The sequence below is a fragment of the Sturnus vulgaris genome, chromosome 6 (assembly GCF_052056855.1).
Source record: "Sturnus vulgaris isolate bStuVul1 chromosome 6, bStuVul1.hap1, whole genome shotgun sequence".
Lineage (NCBI taxonomy): Eukaryota > Metazoa > Chordata > Aves > Passeriformes > Sturnidae > Sturnus > Sturnus vulgaris.
Window position 1 is genome coordinate 39,858,779 of NC_142248.1, and position 25,374 is coordinate 39,884,152.

Consider the following 25,374-nt stretch of genomic DNA (forward strand, 5'->3'; position numbering starts at 1 on the left):
CTGTGCATGATAATGGACTAATGGCAGTCCCTAAGGGTAGAAGTGCTGCTTAAATTCCCTTATGCAGTGAGTATGCAACTAACACACAGCAGAAACAAGCAGACCACAACAGAAGGGTAGGTGTTGTTTTGACAGTGTTCAGCACATTCCTGCAGTGTGAACGGATGGAGGGCAGCTGCCAACACCCTCTTCAGGCACATCAACAGCACCTGATTGCAGCAGCAGGCATCTCCATACCCATATGATTAGAGAAGATGGAAAAAGACATAGGGAAATGGCACGGGATGGTTTTGCATTAACCTTTTGATGCACTCAGCATTAGCACCAGTATAAGGCAGCCCCAAAGGCTGCTTCGAGTCCCCATCCTTCCCTTCATCTCTCCAACCCTGAGAGTCTGGAAATGAGCCCATAGCAGCAATTGTAATTGTCGTTTCTGCCTTTTGTCACTTAAAAGCAAGCAGAAGAGCTGGCAGCTTGTGAGTATAAAAAGGGTGTTACCAGCTGTCCTCGAGGACAGCTCAGGAACCTATAAGATAAATAATGTGGACTTGTTTCTTATTAATTCCTTGCTCCAAGATAGGTGTTGGGAACCTTTAGGCCCAGCTCTGAAGAGGAAGACTGATGATGCTACATGAAGAAAATCAACCAGTTGGCATTTAGAAAATTGGCCTATCTGTGCAAACTGTGGTTTCCCCTTACATTTGGTAACAAGCTGCCTTTTGGCTGCATGTTGACACAGGATCATTTTTTCCTGTCTCCAATGGCATTAGGGTGAGCTGCTGGAAGAGGACACCAAAAGGACTCAAGGAGTTGAGGATGGTTGGGCATACCTTTAACTATAGAAGCTGTGGCACAGAGAGGCTGGGGAATGAGTACAAAGACTCTACCACTGACTTTGAGAACACTTTTTTTATATTACATTGTAACATTTTAAAACTCACCTTCAAATAACAGGCACAGAAACATTGACTTTTCAAATAATTTATTTTTATATTTCACCAAATCATAAAAAGCCGATGCACTGTTCAGCAAAAAGCATCCATATATAAAACACATTAACTCATTATCAGTAATGCTGGAGTGTACCACGTACACTGAACCCAGACCAGCTCCTACTAAAGCCAGAGGAAACTCAGTGGCTCCACTAGTAGAAGGATTGGACTCAGCATTTTTCTTTGCTGGGTGTTTACAAAGGGCTGTATTAAAATGCTAGTAAAAAGCTTCCCTTTTGAGACTGTATCAAAACAATAGTAAACCTGACTCCCTTTATGGTTTTGTCAAACACATGCAATTAAAGCTCAAAATCAGCAGTCATTACACTGCAAAAGATCATACAAATCAACAGAGATAATATTCAAAACAGGCCAGGCTCTACCTTCAGCTCCTGTGGACTGGCATGGCTGCTCACAGGATAATCTATGTACACTGGTGAGGGATCTGCTCCTCAGCTGCTTTCAGCGATTAAACAAATTATGAAAAAAGTTCCATTTGCTCCTCAAATACCTGTTGCAGGAACCTCTTTAGCAGCATAAAAAAAAAAAAAGTAAATAATCTAGCCCCTTATAAAGCTTTTCCCAGGTAGCTATAAGAGACAATAGCTCATGAATACATACATGAGAGGGCATATATTTCAGAGAGGCTGAAATGTTTTCAGGCTCTGCACTGACTTACAAGCAAGAAAGATTTGCTTCAGATCTTTGCAGGTGGTACCACATAAAAGCACTAAACCTTTTAAAACTATGGGTGCTGATGAGCTGCACTCACAAATGCCAAGTCTACAGAGATTGGGAAGTCTTTCCTTCCCCGTGCAATTCACGAGCTGCACTGCACAAAGGGCCAGTGTAGGATATCTGGATCTGCTTTCCTCCAAATCTGGTGGCAATGTCAGCACCTTTACACCAGATACCTGCACAGCTGGCACAGCTGGCTCTCTCCAGAAGCTGCCTTAAGGTCAGCCTATGCTTCAAGAGGATGCTCTGCAGTTTGTGAGGCCACACGAGCAGGCCAAGCAAAGGCTGAAATTGGTGTCAATTCCACTCCTTCACATCACAGCCCAAAAGCTGAAATCCCTCACAGGAAATGCACTAACTCCTCATTAACTATTTCTGTTCAGATTGATGCCACTGTCCTGCACACCTCAGCTGCTCTTTTAGGAAAAGATGTGAGAAATAAGACCTAATCAGCTTGATAGCAATAAAATCCTCTCTGAAGTTTGCAGGAATGTTTTTTGAAGATTAAAGGATGCACAGGGAGGAAACTCCAGTGGAACTGTTGGGGTGTTTTGTTATTTTTGTTTTGTTTTACAGACCTTCAAAAACCTCTCTGGAGTATACTTCAGATCACACTATATTGATTTATCAGCTGTGTAGCTAGGGCTGTTTTAATTAGAATGTGTTTGACCAGAATTGATCTGATACCATCAGTCTGCACTGGCTGTGGACCCCCAGAAGGATTCTGTTCAGCACAGAGCTTCTCAGCACCACTGAGCAAAGGGACTGCCTGCTGCTCTCAGACAATGTGATTTAGTAAGGAGGCTGCCAGCAGCTTATGAAGTCAAAAGCTGGACCCTGTTACAACAACCATGGTTAAAAGTGTTGCAGCAGCCTAGAAAGTGGAATGGATTAACTGATGCAATCCAGATCCTGTGTGTTCCAGGAAGATGTGCTGTGTGTTTCAGACACAAACTGTTGGACTTCACAGTGTTAATTGGGAAAAATAATTCTCTCTGCTGCAGCAGAGATGGGGGTGAAGAGTTCTGGACTGTGTAATGTAGGATACCATGACAGTTCTTTATGGTTTCACAAACATTTTTTCAAATAGTTTTTTATGGTTTAACATAGCACTTGTCTAACTCCACCAGGTTCCTGGAGAGACTGCTGGCACCAGCCTTGGAAACCTCCCAGAGCAACACATCACCCAAATCAGGCCTGGCTTATGTAAAGGAAAGGGTTCAATGTCATGATCCAGAGAGGCTGAATGAGAACAGCCAAAGTCCTTGACTGCTTTTCTTATTTTTTGACAAAATTTGCCATAGAGACCGCAATTTTTCTCACATTCATAAATATACTTCAGAGTTTGTATCCACAGTGGAGTCAAACTTGCCCAAATATGGGGGAAAACAAGGGGAAAGTAAGGAGGAGATGAAGAGCAGTGTAATCTCGGGATGGTTCACTCACTTGTGTGAGAAATCATCCAAGATACCAACAGTGCTTACAAATCATCGTTCTCACCTCCTGGCAAGTTGTCTCAACCTTCACTTTACAACACAGTCTAGTGGGGAACAAAACCTTCTTGCATCGGGTTTCCACCATTATACAAATAATTCCAGCTATGTCAGTGAGCAGCCCTTGCTTCCAAGTAGTTTATCTCCTTGATAAACACCAGAGCCACCACGCTGAATCATTGTTATTTAGGAATTTCAAGCCAAGCAGAAGAGCTCCAGCAGGAGGATTCAAGGGAGGTCAAGGATAACCTTTCATGTCTAACAAATTGCTGTTGTTGGCTTTTTATTTTGGTGAAAAAATAATAAATCAAAAAATCCCAACCCAAAATTATAACCCTATTTGACTAATGCAAAGTGCTATTCATTCACACAGCACTTCTTGCGTACTTATGCCCGTTTTTTAGCAATGAGGATTTTACAGGAAGCTAATAAGCATTAAATCCTTAATCCTTTATCTGTCTATGGAAATAGGATTTAGACTCTCACATGGATTCAGGTTTTTTTTTCTCTACTGTGTGCAATAACAGTTCAAGCAGTTATAGTAGCTATGAGAGGTAGAGATCTTTAAGCACTCGGGTGAATACATTCACATTAATCTGTGTTTGCAATAGCAGTTCAATTACACTCTTTGGCACGGACAAAAAAAACTGAAGGGAAAGCATGGCTTTGTTAATACTCTTCCCAACAACAGGATGAAAATACACTATTCATTAAATGCCTACATTGAAATAAGCAGTACTTGCTATATCTCAAGTAAATTCTGTTCTAACCTCTCAGAAACAAATGCTAATTTTTCTGAGAGAGTGCAGTTCCCTTCTACATCAGGAGAGCATCAAAGTGCTGTCTTCTATGCAGTTCTTAACTTCATAAATCACTGAGTTAAATTTTGTCATTTAAAAAAAATCCATTTAAAAGAACATTTAGGTGCATATATGTGAGTATTAAATACAACTGAGGATAGTTTTCCTCCTTCTTATGGAGGACAAAAATAGAAACGTACTTCAAGGCACTAGTGCCATGAACAGAAATAGTTTTAAAACTATTTCTGTGCTTATGAAGTTATGTGAGCATTTTCTCACTGCAGGTAAAACATTCCTCTTCCCAGATTGCCTAACCAGAAGGAAAGGATATTCGTGGTCTCCAAAGCAAACATTCCAAGAGATAAAAATGGGCTGTTTCCACCAGCAAAGGAAATGGTCTGAGGCACAGATTTAGGATCTGGACACAGCCAGCATGCTCATTCACTCAAGGATACTTGGACCATTGATATAGAAGAAAAAACAAAAGTTTTGTCACAATCCAGATTGTTTTTTCACAAAATACTGTCAGTCTTTCCAGTATAAATTACTGTCTGAATTTTTGTTAAAATTATAATTTAAATGGTAAAAGTGATTTTACATGCAATATGTTTGGGAAGGCTTTGTAAAAGGGAGATGAAAAAACCCACATACAGCCAATACCAGGTTTGTGTGCAACACAACTGTAAAGTGTGAGCTCCTCTTCCTTGCAACTCTGCTTCCATCCTGAAGGTTAAATCAGCAGTGTTCCATATTGGGGAGTAAAGGCCTTGAAGGGAAATCTGACTCTGTTCCTAACTGGATTAATTTAGGCTAGTAGCAGGACATTACTCAGATAAAGGGGAGGAATTAAAACACCTGCAAATCCACATTAGAAACTCATCTCAGCCTTTGGGAGGTTATGGATTGGCAGTGTTTTCCTACTCTGCCCACATCAATTCCACCTCTGGGTATCATAACCATTGTTATTGCACAAGTCCCAGTACTAAGTAAAAACAAGTGTAGAAATTTAAGGCGTTCAACAACTACTCCAGCTGAAGCTGCCTGTTAAGAGAAGAGCCTATATCCACATCACAGAAGAGCAGTGGAACTATTTCTGGCATTTATCTGTGTACATTGTACATACACAGAGGATGCTTTCATCCTACAGACCTACAAAGTCTGTACACTCAATCATCCATCCCTGGTTATTATAACACCTCCTTTTTTAAGGGACCATAGAATTGCTGCTATAGCACGAGTGTGTCCTTCAGTTTTTAAAGTAAATCATCATGCTCTTATTTTTGTGATTCTCACTGGAATTTCCCAGCTGAAAGATGCCTCATGAATTAGTGGTATGTTTTGAGCATGAATGCACTCGTGAGGAAGCTCTGTTCCAAAAGATGGCTGCAATTGTTTCTCCATTTTAAAAAATAGTAATAAACAGCATTGATCTAAAAGCTCAGATGACACTTGTTGGCTTAGATTCTTCTAACCCAATGAGGACTGTTGGCAGGGAATTGGTGGGGAATTTAACCTCAGATGGTAGCCAGAGAATATATTTTGTACAACAGAATAATAGTGTGACAACAGCCCAGTGCCTTCAAAAGGCCACAAAGCTTTTTCCCCTTCCACCATGTGACAATAAATAAATAAATACAAGTAGAAGTACCACACAGTGTTCTAGTTCTTTGAATACAGCTCTTGTTAGAGTGTTCCCAGAGGCCTGCCTTTGGGCATGGCAAATTAAAGGTACTGAAATGTCACAGAAATGCAACATTTGACTCAGCCCCACAATGTGCTGGTTGGCAATGGATGACTGAAAGCAGGCATCAGAAAAGTACAAAAGAGAGAAGTGCATGAGAGAGAGCATAGGTAGGTATGTATGTGTGCAAAACTGTAACACAATTCTAATACAATTTCAGCGTGGCATCACCAGCTTGGCCTGAGTGCCCAAGCTTTAGGAGAAGAGGTTGCAGAAAACTTAGTGCAAATAAAAAACACCAAGTGTGTCCAATAACTGGGAGTTGCAGGACACCCTTCCTCCCCTTGGGTCATAGAGCTTCTCACTAAATTCTCTGCCTTCTGACTCACACAAGGGCTTCCATCAAAAACAGCTTTGCTTTTAAGCCTCATTGATGCTTGCAGGGGGGTACCAGCCTCACACCACTTGGTCAAGGAGGGAAGCTGGGAAAAACAGGCTGAGATTGACATGGGACTCATAGAAGAGCTTCAGCCTCTTTTCATTTTGCATGGACCAGTGTTTGCATCTCATGGAAGTGGAAAGGAGGAAAAAGACCTTGAGATGGGAGAGGTAGAAGAGAGCATGAGCTCCAGACAGCCTTGCCCATAAGCAGCATCCTCTCCTCCAGAACCAGAGACAAGGCTTGGGCCCTGGTACCTCAGGGCAAGAACCACAAGAAGACACTTGTTACCTTCTGCCTCGTGGCTTTTCAAACCTTCAGGCAGCACCAGGAACAGTGGTCCCAACCCACATGTTACTTCAGCCTAAGCCTGATTTGGCATATACATAAAATATACAAAGCAGCAGCATGGTTCCACACAAGGAGTAAGGCATGCACTGAACTAATTTGTGGGAAGAGACATCACTGCTGAGTGAAACTGCCTTTCACAGCTGGAGAAACTGGGCAAACTAGGGAAACAGGCTAACTCAAAAGACCCCAAGCTCTTCTTCAGGGTATGAAGAAGGTCATTCCCTGGCAATGCAAAAATGTGTCACCTACTAGAGACAGAGTAATTTAGGTTGAAAAAGACCTCTAGGATCATCCACTCAAACTTTTAATCTGGCACTGCAAAGGCCACAACTTAACCATGTCCCTCAGTGTCACATCTATGCTTCCTTTAAATATGCCCAGGGATGGTGACTCCACCACTTCCCTGGGCAGCCTGTTCTAGTGCTTGACAACCCTTTCAATCAAGAGATTTTTCTTAATATTCAAACTATTAGACCAAATGATTTTTTAAAAAGTCACTCTGACAGTCCTGATATCTGAATTTTAAATTGGAATTAATTAACTTGATCTCTGATTCCCTCTCCAGGAGTCCTGCTCTGGTGTCAACTCCCAACCATTAAAAAGCCACTGCTGCAAAGCTTTCAAAGGAATTACATTCTCTTGTGAGCAGAAATCATGCTGAAGAACAAGACCTCTCTACAGAGAGCTGTGGCCAGCTGGGTTATAAGCAGTGTTCACAGGGCTGGCTCATTGCTAGCGCCCATGAGGGGTTTTTTTTCTCTAAACCTATGAGAACATTTTGGCAGTTAAATACAATGTCAGATTTTATGCCCTAAAATGCTTAATAATTGAGGGATTTGTCATCGAATTCTGTTTCAATGAAATGCTTAAGCTGGTACTTAACTAAGCATCAGAGAGTCCCTGAAGACAACAGTAAATCTGCATGGTTGAGCTAACCCAGGCTTGAGCTCTGATGTGGTAGAAGCCTGCTGTCTTCTCTCCCCTCATTCTGATTTACCAGGCCATATAATCGTGTGTGGTTTGCACTTCTGTCACAATAAATTCAGTATCAACTCAACCACAGGTACTGCAGGCAGTGTGTGGTACTACCAAAAAAATCTTCAGTCCAAACTTAGTTGTTTGCCTAAGTTTTCTGCTGATTTGGGGTCTTCTGTGTAACGTGTACCTGGGGATAAATGCTTAATTCTAATTCTAGTACAACTTTACTTCTCTGCCATGCAAATCCCACGCTCCTCTGGATAACTCTTCCCAATTATCAGAGCTACCTCTGATCTCAACAATCCACCTGATTTGTTGAAGCACTGGCCAAGCAAAACTGAAAGCAACAATACAGTCACCAGTGAGCTTTGTGTAAATAGCAATTCTTCTTCCTTTTCACAGCAAAATTCATCTGCCCTGCAACTCCTTCCCATGAGTGGGGAGAATAGACCCATTCAGCACTGAACTACCTATAAAATAACTCAGCTGTCTGAACTCCTTGCTATGTTTATATATAGAAACCTACAATGCAAATGCTTACAGTAATTCTGAATATCTTATATGAAATAAATATCACAAATAAATTCTAATATTCAAAACAGAATAGTATACAACGTTAGGCACCAAGTTACATTTATAAATGCCACAAGCATTAGTACTATCTATTCAGCTTAATTTCTTAGTATGCAAGCTTCAGCAATTTCTAGCTACACTTCACTTCAGAAATCATAATAAATGCTGGTCATGCCTAAATCTAAGAAGAAACAAAACCACAAAAGTTCTCCATCATCTTTCCATATTGTAATAATATACGAGTTTCATGGAATTCATTAACACTGTCCAATATTAAATATCAAGTCTGGAACACAGGTCTCTATGTTTTAAATAAAATCAGAGCAGGAGCAACATGTTTGTCAGCACTGCATCCATACACAGTGAAAGCAGAGACAGTGAGAGCCTGCACCCAAATCAGAGCTGCAGCTTCCCAGGATAAAAAGAGAACAGGAGCAGTTCCACTGGCAAAAGGGAGGAGAGGGAGAGAGGAGGCACTGAATGTAGCTCCAATTACAACTATTATTGAAGAATAGTTTGAAGAAATAGCCTGGACTCGGGTCTTGCCAGCTCAGTCAAAAATGGCCCCTGTCCCAAAAGCCAGCAATGGCACGTGGGAGCTCTGCTGACAAGGGCAGGTTACAAATTTTGCCTGCACAGGACAGAAAGTTTGCTATGCCATAGGCACATAGGGCAGTTCATTCTCTTTATCTTAATATCAGTATTTCTGCCAACAATTTCTCATGGGGGAAGTGAGTGATTCACAATTACATTTCATTTCAGGAAAAGAAAAGATATCACACACTCAATACCCTGACTCAACTTCAGCTCACACTACTGAATAATAAAATCTAGATCCTGCCCTGGAAATTTCCTTACACTTTAGATCATGCCACTTTTGTCATCTTGCAAAGAGGATCGTGAAGGGGATCTTCCTAGCAACAGCTCCTTCTCATGGATCAGGCTATCTAGCAGGTCCTCCTGTCTGTAGTTGTGATAAACCTTCAGGAAAGCCAGAATGGTAATTGCCAGCCAAGTCAGCCAGGCAGCCCAGAGACCAAACTAGAGAAGGAAAGAAATCATAAAGAGGTCAGTACAGTATTGTGAAAACAAAGTCAGTTGTCCAGGTGATTATGAAAACCTCAGCTGGACCAAAACCCATGGAGTCAAGCCAAGCTAAATCCAGGGAGGTCCTGGGTTCTTCATAAAAAGGAGTCACTTTTATGGCATCTTTCTTTCCTAAATGCAGTTATGCCTGAGCTGGGCATCTAGAGGCCAATGCTGGCAGCAAAGATACAAAACTGACTCATGCCTAAGAGGCAGGGCTACCTTCAAGGAATGCTCCAGGCAGGCTAATGCCTCTTTCTGTGATGGGACTATTGTCCCTCTGAAATTAGCATATGCTCATGTCCCAGTGTTCACTGACTCTGATCATTGACTTAGAGCGAGAATATTCAATAGAAAGGTCTGACAGCCTTAGAGGTCTAATTCTCATGGACTCATCAGAATACAGCCCTATCTGAATGAATCAATCTTTGATTATTTTCAATGGTCTAATATTTATATAGCTTAGGTGATCTCAGTCGAACTCAAGGAAGGCAAAATTAGGAATTCCACAATGTCATGCAGGTCAGAAATTATTTTGAACAGTAGTGATGAGATCCATTACACCAGAGGGCTGCAACTTTTGCAGACCTCATCCTTTGGATAAACAATGAGTTTTCTGTCATGATTAACAAGATCGGTGGTAGGGTGAGGCTTTGACACATCTGTATTCAAAACTGTCTATTTAGAATTTAAAATGCAAATGTGCCCATCACTATCATTCTGATTCAGCACTTAATGAAGTCAATGGAAACATTCCCATTGATTTCTGAGAATGGTAGCTCAGCTCCAGCAATCCCAGGTCAATAAGCAAATGGCAAATGAACCAGAAGCATAGAACCATGACTTAGTCTGACCTACCTGTGCAATAGCAAATTGGTCATAGAAAGCAGAGTTTTCCAAATTCAGCTCAAGATCTATATCCTGCAATTCTTCACAGCTACCAAGAAAGGCATTTGGAAGGGAAAAACAAATGAGAAAATTATTTAAGAGATTCCAAGTAAACCAAATAGAAAATGAAACAACATATTAAATGTATTTTGAACAGTTACAATGGCAGATTCTATCAGAGGATATTTAAGTTATTGCAATCATCAGGTTGTTTGCTGTTGTCTCTAAAACTAAGATAAAAATTACTTTCTTTTGCAAAAAAAAAAAAAAAAATAAAAAGTGCAGTTATGAAAGTGATAATATAAATCTTCCTTAAGTGGAATTGCAGTAGCTATTATGAACACAGCATCCTGAAACCCCTCTATCCCACTACCCCCTCACCTCCCACAGATTTGCCCCTGGCATCACCCCAGGTTGGTTGCTTCACCCCTCAATGAAACAAAGTGTATGATCCTCTGTTACCTTTTGACTTCATCAGGAAAAGCCTCAGAAGAAGGAATTGTGTTTTTGTTTCCAGCAAGGAGACGATACTCTGATGGTAAGATAGGGGCTGCCTACAGATTTTACAAATAACTTGGACCATTACTGCTGTGAAAATAATCCCAGGTTTTTGAGGTTGTCATTCTATCTCTTGGTTGATTTCTGCAGCCTCTTCTCTCTCCTTTTCAGTGCTGTCGGTCATCTTGGTTTCTTACCCGAATATTCGATTAGATGGTTTTTGTAATTGAATTTTTAACCGAATATTCAAGTAATTCGATTAATCGTTGCAGCCCTAAACAGAACATTCACTATGGCATTTTACAACATATGACAATGTGCAACATAAGTGTCTGCTTTAAGTAGTACATTTATTCAATATCATATGACATAAAATGTCACATTTTCCTCTCCCTTCATCATTATTTGTTTGATAGGAGCAAATCTTCCTCAACTTATCATGTTTCCTCTAAGGAGCATAAGCTTTGTGGGATAGAGTGGGCCATTTTAGGAGCTGTACATTTTGTGACTGTAACAAAGCATCAGCCATCTGTACTTTGCACTTACAAAGTGCTTTCCATTCTGTGGCTCTCAGGGCATCCACAGCATCACTACAAGGCAAGGAACTCCACCCCAAATTTTTTGCTGATGATGAGCTGTGGCACAGGCAGGATTAGTGACTTGCCTGGTGTCACACAGTGGGTTGGGGGCAGAACCAGGATTGCAAGCCAGGAGCCCTGACCCCCAGCACCCTGCCCTGCTCACAAGGCCACATTCCCCCCATTCTTAGAAAAACTCCAAACCTAGCATTCCTTTGGAAATAAAAAATTTTAACATAATGGATTTGTTTTTCATATGATCATGACTCAAAGAGACCACAAAATACGATGGAAACACGCTTCTCTTTGTGGGCTTCTAAATAAACAAACAAAAAGAAGTTTGATTTGCTTTTTTTTTGTTCCACATGAAAAAAAGTCTGGATTTTCATATTACAGATGCCTCCTCCCCCTTGCCCACCTTGCGTGTAATAACTACACTTTGTAACACCAGAGTTCAATTGTGCCTATATGAAAAAAAATAAAAGGAAAAAAATGTATTCTTCAATACTAACCTATTTGGCATGCTTCCTTTTTCAGTAATTGCATCACACCACATGTTAAATCCTACACTCACTATAGTGCTGGCAATAAATGTGATGAACACCACAAAGGCGCTGATCAGCAGATTCAGGAAGGCGTAAAAGAAAGAGCTGTAATAAAAGGGAAGAAAAATGCAACTCATAAACAGCTGAAACACAACATCAGCAGTCTCTGTAAGCAGCACAGAGCGGGCACAAAGATATCGGTTTCCATTTGAAACACATCTTTAATTAAGAACACCTAAAACATTGAAACACTATGGACTTGATTTTGAGTCACATTACCTTCATTTGCAAATGCTTTTGATTTTGATTTCTTTTTTAACCATAAGAAGATGTGGCTTTATATAATAAGTGGTGATTGCTCATACACAATGTGGCTTTCATTAGCTGTAATGATGAAAATCACCATTGTTAAAATAAATGTCATTAGCTCAAATTATGTAGTAACTGGAGCTAAAATTATTTCATGACTTAAGTGATAATTGGGACAAAAATTGCTTAGGAGAGGGAAACTAAAAATAAAAACACAGAACTGATAGCTATAATCATTTTAAGCAATGTAACACGAGGTACTGCCATCATAGGACACGAATCTCAGTTTTATGGGCAATTTGTAGAGCGGGCCAGCTTCTCCTGGGATTTCTCTGGCTTTGGTGTCAGTATTCTGTGTCTGCCAGCTGAATATCAATTTACCTCAGCCCCATTAAATCTGCCCAGCCAGGGCCTGCCCTCAGCACGTGCTGTGTTTGGAGTGGGATGGGTGGGATGCTTACAAATGTCCCATAAGACCATGGAATTACTCACTTATTTTCCAGCCTCACTGTTTAACTCCTTACCTGAATTCTAGCTGTGAAAAGTTTCTAATCCTGGTCATCTGGCAAAGCCCCTTCTCTACTTGAAACTGTTCTAAGAGGTTGTTTAGAATAGGACCCCTTAGCATGTTGTGTTATGTAAAAACTGGATATATGCTCCAAGTTGGAGAAAGACTGAAAGCTCCAGGAGGCAGGTCATCCTATTCAGAGTATGTGATAAAGATGAATACGACAAATTTCTCACCAGTGCCACTCATTGTGCTGGTGATAGAAGGAATCTAATCACCCCAGAGAAAGAAAAAATCCTCAGTCACTTCTTTGCCCTGGTTGCTCATTAAATGAAAAGCCAAGAGGCTTTTTAAATGAGTGTTTAAGTCCTGGAAGGTTCTGGGCTGGACAATCCTAATTTCTACAGGTTATGCATGATACATTTGTGACCTCAGGAGAATTTCTTTAAAATGAGATGAAGAAGCAATTATTAGCAGAGTTAGGATGTTTGCTCCTGGGTTGATGTGGCTTTAGAGGGGCTGTCTAGTCTCTCTCCAAAGCAACAGTTGTCCCACCCCAAGATTGATAGAAAAGAAGTGAAATAAACCACCTTTAAGAAGTGCCCCTATAGACTGTAGTGGGTCCTGAATGCCAGGATACCTGACTTCTGGATGAACAATAAGCTGAATCCTGCTCTGGTTTATCTGGGCTTGCTGAAGTAGATCAGCTCACCTTTGCTGGGGTCACCCACACAGTGAGAGCTGCTATGAGCATACCAGATTTTTGCATGTTCTCTGCCCTGACTTCACATCTAGCCTGGATTTCATCCCAAGCATTGCTAAAGTCAGATCACACCTTCTGTGTGCACCTTAGCATGGTATGCTGGCCTGAGAGGCAGAAAAGACTTGAGCTCTTCACAGAATAAAACAGACTTGGCACCAGAATTAGTAACAGCTCTAGGAAAGGAGCAGTTCTCAGGACTATTCAGTGGGTCATCACACCCAGGATCTCCAGTTCTCCCTCTATTTCTTATCCTGCAGCAAAAGTTCCATGGACCAGGATCTGACCTTCCACTCACAACGCAGGGCTCAGCCTTGCAACTGATTTGCATCTGGCAAGAGTGACCATCACCAATTCCAGGGCATGCTGATAGAAAACTGCTTATTTGGGTCTCAAGCTCACCTGATTTTCCCTCCTTAGATTAGAACTTCAAGTTACGCATTGCAGATTGAGTGAATGCCCTTTAATAATAGATACTTACACTTCAAGTTGCTTTGCAATCCTAGCAATGAAGTATCTGAGTTGTACCTCTACCCATCAGCTCAGCAAGGGGTGCTGAGACCCTTTTAAGAAGGTTTTTCAGCAGTCATAACTATCTGTCAGCAATCATTCAAAGCCATTGCACATGAAAGAAGCAAAGGGTGCTAACTAACCCTGACTGCCTTGTCTGGCTCACCCTGGAGCCGGCCCAGTAGCAGTGATCCTCCTCAACAGGATCATCACTTATGACATTCTGGTTCTTCTTCAACTACCTCTAATCATTACAGACAATCATCATGCATGGTGAGGAGCTGACATTTCTGTCTCCAGCCAAACAGAAATGATTTTAGGCCCATTTGATGCAGTAACAAATGGCAGTCTTGATGTGGTACAGGACAGACCTTCCTTCTTACCAGGAAACTGCTCCCAAGCATCTTTCCATGTTTTACCCTCCTGTAACCTTCTGTGGTTATCATCCCAACTTGCTCCATCTTTGCTCCCCATCACCCCACAGCCTTCTGATATTCTTGCCTGGAGCAACTACGAACAGTGAACTATGAACAACTCCCAAAGGAGCCTGAAAGCAACTCCTAAAGGGACACTTTTCAGGGGCCTGCCCACCAGTTTTGAAGTTAATAGCCACTTTTGGAAGCAGGACAAACATCTAATTTAAATGTCATCATTACAGGGTTTTAACTGCTGGTTTCTTCCAAAAATTAGCTAGCTCTGAACTGCAAAAGCATTGATATTCTATAAACCTTCTAAAGATTTTGGATCACCTGAGGAAGCTGAATTTGAAGATATTAAGAAGTATGTGGTTGTACTTAGTGTAAGGTAAATTTTAATATGGAATAAGTTTCTGGTCCACACTTGCTACAGCATGTTTGAGTATTAGGCAGGTTGAGAGTGGTTGGAAATAGCCAGAAAGACAGCACTGCTACCCAATCTCCAGGGTTACAAAACCCAGATGTAACAGCCCCTTACCCAAGAAACCTCAAGTCCAAATAGACCTGGACAGGAGTGATTTACCCTTGGCATGGTTCCTAAACCATGTGAGAAATATTTTCCTAGTTTAGACAGGCACCAGTGCATTGTCCAGCCCCAGCTCTGTTACCACCCAGAGGCTGCATTACCTGCACCAGGGACTCTGCCCTCTCAGGCCACCAGAGAGGCAAGCACAGAACATCTCAATGCTCTTGAGCTGCTGCCTGGCTCACCAAGCCTCTCACTACACCTGCTGGGGTGGGATGGCCCTTGGCTTGTCTGAGACAGGAACCAGCTGTCAGTGCTGCCCTGAGCTGCTCTGGGGAGTGCTCAGCATTGCTCTCATGTCGTAACCAAGCAATAGTTGCTGTCTGCAATTGCTGCCATGTACACAACAAAAGCAGCACAAAAAATAGAGGGGAGTCACCAACTTCTCCCTTCTGGCTCTCCACACACAACCATGTTGTTTCAAGGTTTTTCACACAGCCAGTGCACATCTGGGGAAGGCCTTCTTTGGCATGGATACACACCCATGTAGTGGGACCATGGTCAAGACCCCCAGCCTCCAGCATCACCCCACAGCCCCCAAATCCTTTCATGCCCACTGCAGCTGAGTGGCCACATGCTGCACCAAGACTGCCAAAGGGCAGTGGGTGCACAGCAATGGATCTGAGCCCCCACCCCAAACCTCTGCACGGGAGCATCCTCTGGGCACAGCTGGGGAGTGCACGGGAGTGTGCAGACAGACATGGGCAATGCAGCCCCTCTCCCCAAACCCCTCTGGAGAGCAGGATCACCTGAGTGGTGCAAAGTCCAGAGCTTCACCCCCAGACTGCTGCCAGGACCCCCAGCCTGGGGGAGGGATGGGCTTATCCCCAGGGATACTTACTCCTCGTGCCCTTTGCAGAGGAAGAAGAGGGTCCTCCAGGCCTGTACTGTGGCCAGCAGCAGGGAGAGGAGGCCGGTGAAGATGCTAAAGCGGCAGGCAGCCTCAGGCCCCCACTCCTGCACCGTGAAGCGCTGCCGCTCCACTGTCAGGTTGGCGTTGAGCCACATGCCCTCGGTGAAGAGCAGGCACCGGCCGTGGAAGTCGTTGCCATTCTCGGAGAGTGGCACCACCACGATGAAGCTGAAGAGAAAGGCCAGGAAATAGCAGATGCACTGAGCGAAGAGGAAATTGCTGAGCGCCATGTCCGCGGCTCTGCGCAAGCAGTGGGAGGGAAGGAGGGAGGGGTGGAGAGAGGGATGCAGGAGGAGGGATGCAAGAGGAGGGATGCAGGAGGAGGGATGCAGGACAGAGGGATGCAGGAGGAGGGATGCAGGAGTGAGAGACGGGGGGGGAGGGATGCAGGAGGAGGGATGAAAGAGGAGAGATGCAGGAGGGAGGGATGCAGGAGGAGGGATGCAGGAGGGAGGGATGCAAGAGGAGAGATGCAGGAGGGAGGGATGCAGGAGGAGGGATGCAGGAGGAGGGATGCAAGAGGAGGGATGCAGGAGTGAGAGACGCGGGGGGAGCGATGTGAGGTGGGACGCGGGGAGGATGGAGGGATGGAGGGAGGAAGGCAGGCTGCAGCAGTAGGCGGTGGGCAGGGAGGGAGGATGCGCAGTGCAATGCAACGCGATGCAGCGCGGTCCGATGCCTCCTCCGGACACGGCTGCTGCCCCTCCCGCAGCCCAAGCTGCCCTGTGAATGGTTTCGGGGCTTGTAGGAGAGGAGGGGAGCGGAGAGAGGAAGAGCTGCTGTGGGGTATCTCTGTTCGGGGAAAGCTGGCTGCTACTACGCCCCGGCGCCCTGGGGGTTAAATCAGTCCGTGCGTCTCCAGCGGGGCTGGGGCCCGCCAGTGGGGATCCCCCTAATGACACGGGACACTGATGTCACACCTGTTTATGACCATTACACACAAATACCCATAAACAGCAAAGTGGCTTCCTTCTAGCTGCTGGATCCCAGGAAATGTTGACTCAAGTTTCTAAAAATCTGGCCACCAGCCTAGACGGTGGCAATAACAGACAGGGTGCACAGCCACCCCGAGGCCTACTGGCCCAGTGGCTTTGTTCCTAGCCCAGGTGGTCACTCCCCTACCAAGATACTGCAAGAGGAGCAAAGGCTCACCAGAAGTGGAATAACTTTTCTTGAGCCTTGGTGTTGTTTAGGGGCTGCCTGGGGTTAGGATCAGCTCCATTATCCCCTGGCTGGCAGGTGGAGCAGGGCTGAGAGAAAATAACCTTAAGCAAATTCCTCCTGGACATCAAGCTGGGAATAGAGGAGTACAGCAATGGGACATGCATGACAGGAACAGATGAATTTTATTCCCAAGTGTGAGCATCCACCCTGCCCCACACCATGCTTGGGAAGACATCCCAGCACCCCATCTGCTGTAGGACCCAAAGCTGCAAGGCCAGGATCCCAGAAAACAAAAGGCATCTGAGAGAGGAATGTGAGTTGAGCTCAAATCACTCTGGTGCAAAAATCCAAATTAAACTGAACTCAAGTTAAAGTTTCCCCATAATCTCAATTTCATTTTTCCATCTCAGCATGAATCCTCTCTCCAGCACAAGACACCACAATTAATGTCCAGTTCCAAGTAAAGTAATTTCCTAATCCAATTTCCAAACCACATCCAGTCTGAGATCAGCTGCAGGTCTCAAATCACTTCTTAATACCAGGGCTGTTTACGTTCATTTTATTACTGTGCCACTTCCCAGGCAGTGTTTGGAGAAGCAGATGAGGGACAGAGACCCCAAATATAGTGCACATGGGAATTCAGGCTGGTGTTTCCATTGGCAAACCAAACAGTTATTTTTTCTATGCTGTTAAGAGGTTACAGATACAGTCCTGAGGAAGGCACTGGGGGGATTCTCAGGGAAGACATTAATTCAGCTTCATTGCAAATCATTTGTAATGCATATTATCTTGAAATCTCACTCTATCTGTGCAGGGGAAGAATTTCTTGAATGAAAACTTTTGTCAGTGTAAATGTAATGTGCCAGGCCAGTTTTCTGATCCTTACCCAACTCTGATCATAAAAACTTGTATTTCAGTTTTGTAAGATGAGTTATAGAGCACTGACCTGACCCTGTGGGGATAGACAAGCGCTCCTAACAGAAAAGATTTTGCCAATATTTCAGTCTAGTGGTAAGGAGGAAAGTTTATTGCTCTTAACCTTGCTTCCAAGACTTACTTGGTTCCCACAGGGTTTTGTCCTTTACCTATAAAGAAATCAGACCTGGACTGAGGTGGAAAACTCTTTTCTTTGAAATGTGACACATCAGATTTGCCAGATAATGTTTTCTGAACTTAACTTGGGAGGTCAGCACCAACATGAAAGCCCAGTTATTGCTTACACTGGAGCCCACAGAAGGGGCCAGCAGATGCCAAGGGCTCTTTGCCTCGGGCAACTCAGTGCTCAGATCTCACCAGCAGCAGCCACAGGGCTCTGCTGCTCAAGGGTGTTTGCAGAGGTGAATGCAGGGGTCACTTGTAGAGCAGATAAAGTTGTCTATGCTGATGAGCTAACTCAAGCAAGCATTTATTGGAGAGTTTCAGTAAACGCAGGCTTTTACAAATGTGAGCAGACATGTAAAACTTAGCAGGCTCACAGCCACTGGAGCACAGGACTTGGTCTTAAGCAGTGATCACACACTGGAATGAGCAAAGGGATAGAAATAAAACCTGTCAGCCATCACTTTGGCAGCTGCCTGGATTTCTCATACTCTTCTCTCATGTAAATCCTAAAACAAATCCTGCTAGGCTGGAACTGGTCTTGGAAACATGGAGTTGTTTCAGTGGAGTACATTGGACATGTTTACTTTTCTCAAGGTGGTGAAACTGAGGGAGAAAGGCAAGGTGAATGATGATTCATTCATTCTCATCACAGGGAATGGAGTACATTATACACAGGCCAGGCAAAAACTCTGAAACAACGGAAAAGATGCACATTTTTCTCACTGCACATAATTGTTCTGTGGTACACATCATGGGACACTGAAGAGGCAAAAAAATTAGATAAATTAATGGCAAAAAGAAGTCCATAAGGACCTGAGAAATGCAGAGTTGGAGAAATAACCTTCAGCTCAGGAAGCCCCTCACAGCAGGTTGCTGGGAAGGTGAAATGGATCACAAAATGATCCCTTTACATCTCCAGAATCCTCTATTCTCCCCCGAACCAAGCACCTGCTCCTGGCAGGCCTTGGAGTTGGGATCCCCAGGGAGAAAACCCTTTGGTCTGACCTGCTTTGGCCATTTCAGGTTCTCCTCACAGCAGCTGGCAGCACCAGCCTGGGGTCTCAGCTTTGCCATCCAAGTGGGGAGAGCTGTCCCTCCAAAGATCCCCCATGCTTTGGCTTCTGTGAATTTCCTTAGGAGGGAATTCCCCCCAGAGCAGAGCTGTGGAGGAAGCCAGTGGGGCAGTTCTTGCAGCTGCAGATCACTGAGAGAAGAGATGAATGTGTGACAAGAGGAGGCTGCACATTCCCCAGCTCTGGTGGTACAACCACAAGAAGAACAGTTCAGATGTGTTCCTACTGCAGCCTCACCATGAACAACATCACCTTGACCACAACATCCCTTATCACCACGGCACAGGGAGGTCTCACCTGCTCCAGGCACCCACCCAGGCGTGCTGCACAGGAATTAAACCCCCAGGATAACCACGTTCTGACATGGGGCTGAAGGTGCCTTGCTCAGCATCAGGGAGAGTGAAGTTCAAAGTTTGTAAATTTTATTTTTCTGGGAAAAAAAAAAGAAAAGCCACAAAAATAAAATATGATGCAGGACCAGCTGCCATGGAACCTCAGTGATAAGCAGAAAACCAACCAGGATAAATCAAGATTAGATATACCATATTTGCCTGTATTCCCTTCAGCCCCATATCTCCTTCTAGCTGCCTGGCTAATCCTCTGTAGATCAAGTAACATGTATGAGTTGGGCTGATGTGGAATGACTGATGGGGATGGTGTTTTTGGCTGTGCTGCTCCACACTCCCTCTCAAGTCATTAATTATGCCATCTGACATGAGCAGTGCTCTCAAGTTGATATTTGTGAAGTAAGTGATGAATTTCCTCTCCTCCTGATAGCTCATTAGGACGTGTTTTATTATGGGAAAATTTGCTGAGGAATTAATTATTCAGACAAAAACAGTTTTGAATGCAGTTTTATTTGTTTTTATATTTATTCTACCTTGGATATATCATTTCTGTGGTCCAAGAAAAATAGCAGCAGCATGTCTAGAAGGTGGCTACCACCTTGCTACCAGTAATGCACTGCTTATTTCTAGAGAGAAGCACAGAGTCACAGCACTACCTTTGCTGAAGGATGCCCAGGGAGCAATATGTCTGTATTCTGGGCAGTTGCTTTTGAGCTAGCCCTTCAGTCACTCAAAGGCAACTTTTCCCTGATTTACTTTAGCTCAAACATCTGCCTCAGGCATTTTACCAAATGGTTTGGCAAATGCAGTTTGCCCCAGGCTTTGGAGTCTATTTAATTCAGACTCTATTTTATTCAGGCTCTCTGGTCTGTTTTATTATTATATTAATCCATTGTTGCTGTTGGTTGTTATTTTTATTATTATTCCAAAAGTCTTGACCTATGGTATTTGTCCTCTGAAACTAATGGAAAGGATCCAGGCATGTCACATATCGATTGTTGATGTAAACAACCCTTTGCTGGGAGAGGTTTCTCATGGTGATCACTGTATTTAAGAAAGTCTCTGCCACTAGTTCAGAAGGATTATAGACAAAGTACCAAGTTGTCAGCCACCTGTCACATCTGCATTTCTTCACAGCTATCACTGCGTCATGAATCTCCCAGGGCATCTCATTTGGGAACATGCTGACATTTTGCCTTTTATTTTTTGTGAGTATCTCCCTTCTGCTAGGAAAGCTGTCTGGTCTGTGAGGAGGTTATGAGCAGAGAGGGTGCCATGCTGACAGACATTAATGGAGCAGTTATCAGGAAGCAACTAAATATCATTAATGTGTCCAGATAGAATAACCTCTCTATTTTGATAGCCAAGGAAAAACAAACATATTCAAACATATTCACATTCTGAACTGAACAAGCATGGGCTGTGACTAAGATATAAATTTTAAAACAAAATAAAATCGTAATAATAATAATAATAATAATAATAATAATAATAATAATAATAATGTGCTTGAGATTTTCAGAACATCATTAACAAAAATCTCTGAGTGCCTTGTGCATGTCAAACTCCACAGCACCTTACACCCTGTAAGAGCTGTAAGAGCTGGCAGGAACCCTGTCCCAAAAGGGCACATGAGTTGGTCAACTGCCTCTGCTGTTCTTGAGGAGGGGAAAGGTAATGACAAGGGTAAGACAAACTCTAGTAAGGTTCTGATCCCAGGTTCTGCACAGGTGAAGAGTGCATCAGGAAAACAGGCTTCAGGAATGAATGTGCATTTTCTTCTGGCACCAAGGAGATGTTAGAAAAGCATGAGAGGGTTGGAGACTGCTTAAAAGAATAAAAGGAATGAAAGGCAGGAAAAAAAGATGACAGAAGAGAGATCAGCAAATTAGGAACAGTGTCCAAGCAATCAAAACCCAGCCTGAGGGTAAATATAACTCTGCCCCACTTCAGACTGAACAGGATCATTACATATGACATCAATATCTTACATTTGCAGCTTAACCTGTGACTGCCAAGGACTGCAATATCACCATATCCTCAAGTCACTGAGGTGTCATGTATCTGAACAGCCCTGTGTCTGCTTAAAACTCTTCAGAGCTTGTGCCTTCTGTACCTGCAGGCATTCACACCCAAAAGCCCCTTGTGTGCTGCACCAAAATCAGTTACAGTGTCCTGCTCTATTTGAACTGCTCTTTTCTGCCTGTGCAGTCACTGGAAGGCACCACTTGCCTTGGTAAAGGGCTGTGCTGAGCCTCTCTCTAATGTCCCTGCCTGCTCTGAGGCAGGGGAGGCGCGGAGCACAAGGGGCAGCTGAGGCTGTGCCTCACCAGGCACACGGCAGCAAAGTCCCTTGGGCTGTCCCTGATCCCCTCACACCCCTCACAGAAATGTGTGTTCAACCAGGGTAACTCTCACCACACGCAGAAGTTTAGGAGCAATTTTAGGGAAGACCTCCAATCTATTTCATCCTGGGGCCTTTACTAGTGATGGAAACTTTGCAGAAGGGAGGCTGGCCCCAGAGTCTGGAGTAGGGATGCTCAGCATTTGCAACTCTGCTACTCCAATGCCGAACCTGTTGAAAATTATGTTGGTTTTTATTTTTTTCCTGAAGATTACTGAAACAATTCCTAGCCCTGATATGACTTTGAAGATGAACTTCCGCCTTTGCTGATTTAGTTTGTTCTGTAAACCCATTTTTGTGTGCAGCAACTAATTTGTATCCTAAGGTCAAGTCATTTCATTTCCTTGGGAAATTTTCAAGGTCAATAATTAAGGATCTGTCACAAAGATAGTAGAAAAGGAAAAAAAACCACCTCTCTAAATCACATCATCGTGTTAAATGACCTATTGTGATTAAAAAGCATTCAGGGGAAGACATATCACAGAGTATCTCTGCTGTTCATTCTCATAAAACACGGGTTGAATCACATTTTAGGGGAGGAAAAACCATCTCAAACCCTTATCCAAGCAACTGGGTGCTACAAATCAGCATTCCTCAATTAGTTCCATCACTTCTGCTCAACTTTATACCAAAGGAGGTTCTGACCCACCTGACTTCAGCAGCTCCTGTTCCACTCACAGAGGCACACACTGAGAGCAGCTAACGGGTACCATGCCAATTAATAACGTGGAGTTGCTTTATGTGTGACATATTGTACCATGCACTGATTTTTAATCTGCTCACACTAGCATTTGTCATGCAGGGTGAAAGTCTGCTGTGAAAAATAGCCTCTTCATTTTCCCTGACAACTATTAACACTGAGCCAGTCTTCAGTGCTCCTGCCGCAGGCAACTGCTCCTGCCAAAAATAAATGCAAAGACTGAGGAGAGAGACGTTTTGCAAAATTAAACTCTGTCTCAAAACTGAATAAATCAGGACAGAAGCACATCCTTAATTCCTGGAGACAGGAGGAACTTCATGGTGACTGTTTACTTCTGATGAGGTGTAAGCAAAAAACTCCAAACATTAAGATGTGGCTTTGCTACTGGCTATAGATGGGGCAATGGAGGAAACTATATTTAAACTGATTTTGGAGCCACAGCTAAAGGGAAAAGTACAAGGGTCTTGTGGCTTCTTTATCACATAATCATGTCACAGCCCACACTCAGCATCCTAAAGACTGTCAACTTCAGTCCCACCACCAAAATGTACATTGGGCAGGCAGCTGTGAAAGCTGAGCCAGCCCCAGAAAAACACAAGATACAAAGGCTTAGTGAGAAATTAGATGAGTATGGCCCTCAAATAACTCTGGCTTGTATTGTGGCTTCTTTAGTGACCTTGCTCATATGTGAGGTAGACACAGATGCTCCTCAGCCCAGCAACTCAGCTGAAGGTGCTGGCACCAACCTAAAAACAGCCAGCAAGAGCTGAACTGGTACATCATCTTTCAAGGCTACTGAGAAAGAAGGGGAAATCAATTTTTATTTTTTTTAAGAACCCCAGATCATCATATTCCTGGCTTGGTGCAGTTTGCAACTCAGCAGATGAAACCACATAATCCAGGTGCTTTTGCAGATCAGTTTCCATATTTCAGCCCAAGCCCAAGGTACCTGCCAGCTACCTACACAGGCTGGCCACAGCTTTTCCTGCTCATGGATGCTCTGCACATGGATCAGTTGCTGTCACTGGATTTAGTTATTGTTAGCCAACAGAAAATTGGATAAATCTATTTGTTTTGCAAACAATAAATCCACGGGCTTTCTGAAGGTCAGAGGACTCCTAAATTTCTCGTGTCAGTAGTGCTTTTTTATCATTAGCCTCTCTTGTAGTGTTACAAGGCATTTGCAAAATGTGGTTCCACTGAGGCTACAGCAACATTAAAGGTTCAGGTATTTATTCCCCTTCTCATTAGGGTATTTTTTGTCTCTAATGTACAAAATTATGTGATTGACTTTCAATTTCAAGGTTTGTACAGGGAGGAAAACACCCACTTCTAGGGTAAATCCTGAGCACCTCAAAAGTTACTGCATGGATGGGACACAGCTGTATTAGGGGTCAATAATCCCAAAGGCTTTAGAAGTTCTGTAAGATACTAGAAAAAATAATAAGAAAAAGAATAAGAAGAGGAAGAAGAAGAAAAAGAAGAAAGAAAACCAGAAAAATAAGAAAAAAAGGATTAAAATAATAGAGTAAACCAATGATGAGTAACTGAGAGATTCACCTGAGATCTCAAAATTAACTACTTTGTAGGTTCAAACAGAGGTCCCACCTTATGGAGGCACATGCAATTTACACTGATCAAAGCAGAGCTTTGAATACCTGACATAGGAGATGAAATATAAATATGTGATTTGCGAAGTAAAAAGACAACACCAACAATAATGAGACATCAAAATAGATCTGAATGTCACACTCCTGGGTGCAACCATAATGATACCTTCTCTTGTGACAGAGATGAAAAGGCAAAGAATACAAGATCATTATTGTAACAATTACCTTAATAAGCACATAAAACTGGGATTTATTGGGGGCTTTGCTGTTTGTTGCCATATTTGGTATTCATTTTCCTTGTGATTGTTCAAAGATTGATAAATAATGCCTTTTATTAAAATGCACAGTATGAGGAAGGTTTTCAGAGGTGCCCTGTGATGTTTGGATGTTTCACTAGCACTGCCTCTAAACAGTAGCAGGCAGAATTTTGAGCATTTGACTGCCTGTACTCTGAACTTGCCATAACTAGGACCAATTTAGGAAATATTTCCATTTGAGGGTCTCCTGCTAGGCCCCATTATCCAGGACACGTTTTTCCATGGCTTGCAGAGCAGAGGCAGCCTGTGTGCAGCCTGCTTGGCAGGGAGATCCATGGACATCTGCATCCTCTGCTGCTGTGTCCTGACGCTTGCCCTTCCAGAATGGGCAACTGAACAACCTCCAAAAATAACCCCTGCTAGGAAACTCAGATTGACAACAGAAAGATGCAACGTTCCAAAGAGCAGTAATCTTGGCCCAAAGGATTTCTCTGCTTCAAAAGCTACCAAGCACAGCATAACCCAACTTCTGTGGGAACTACAATCCCTACCTGTCCCCAGATGTGCATGTCATTGGAGAAGTGACAAAATAGAGAAGGAAACTAAACAAACAGAGCAACTGTTAGTGACAGAGCTGCAGGAGGTCTAAATAAATCACTTAACATCAATTCCTCCTGCTGAAATGTCCATTGACAACATCTGCCAAACTCACTGGTCTTCTCTTTTCCTGTCCAACTCCCAAGTAAATTCTTGTTTTTAAAAATTCTCTGTATTTGCTGTAAGTATGAAATTTGTCTCTTAATTAGGAAGTTTCTTCATTCTGGAGAAAATGCTATATAAATGTGAAATATTTTTATTAACATATAATGGAGAATTGAGTGTGATATTGACACTAGGAAATGGACTGTATTATTTCCATACTGCAATATGCAAATATACTCATTGCTATTGCAGATTAGGAGACTGAATTTGCTAATGCTTTTTAATAATGCTTATTATATTTCTCTGACAAAAACACCCATTAAAATACCACTTAAAGAGCATGAAGACTGCAGACATCTGAAATTAATTCTGAT

General features: G+C 43.0%; 1 protein-coding gene across 1 annotated transcript; it reads right to left on the reverse strand.

Annotated features, from left to right (window-relative positions):
• Positions 1-965: 965 nt before the first annotated feature.
• On the reverse strand, positions 966-16,259 carry TMEM179 (transmembrane protein 179). The gene is made up of 4 exons (XM_014871872.2): positions 15,571-16,259; positions 11,608-11,745; positions 9,990-10,068; positions 966-9,086 (listed from the first exon to the last, which is right to left on the reverse strand). The coding sequence occupies exons 1-4, from the start codon at positions 15,870-15,872 to the stop codon at positions 8,907-8,909; spliced, it is 699 nt and encodes a 232-aa protein (XP_014727358.1). The 5' UTR covers positions 15,873-16,259; the 3' UTR covers positions 966-8,906.
• Positions 16,260-25,374: the final 9,115 nt, after the last annotated feature.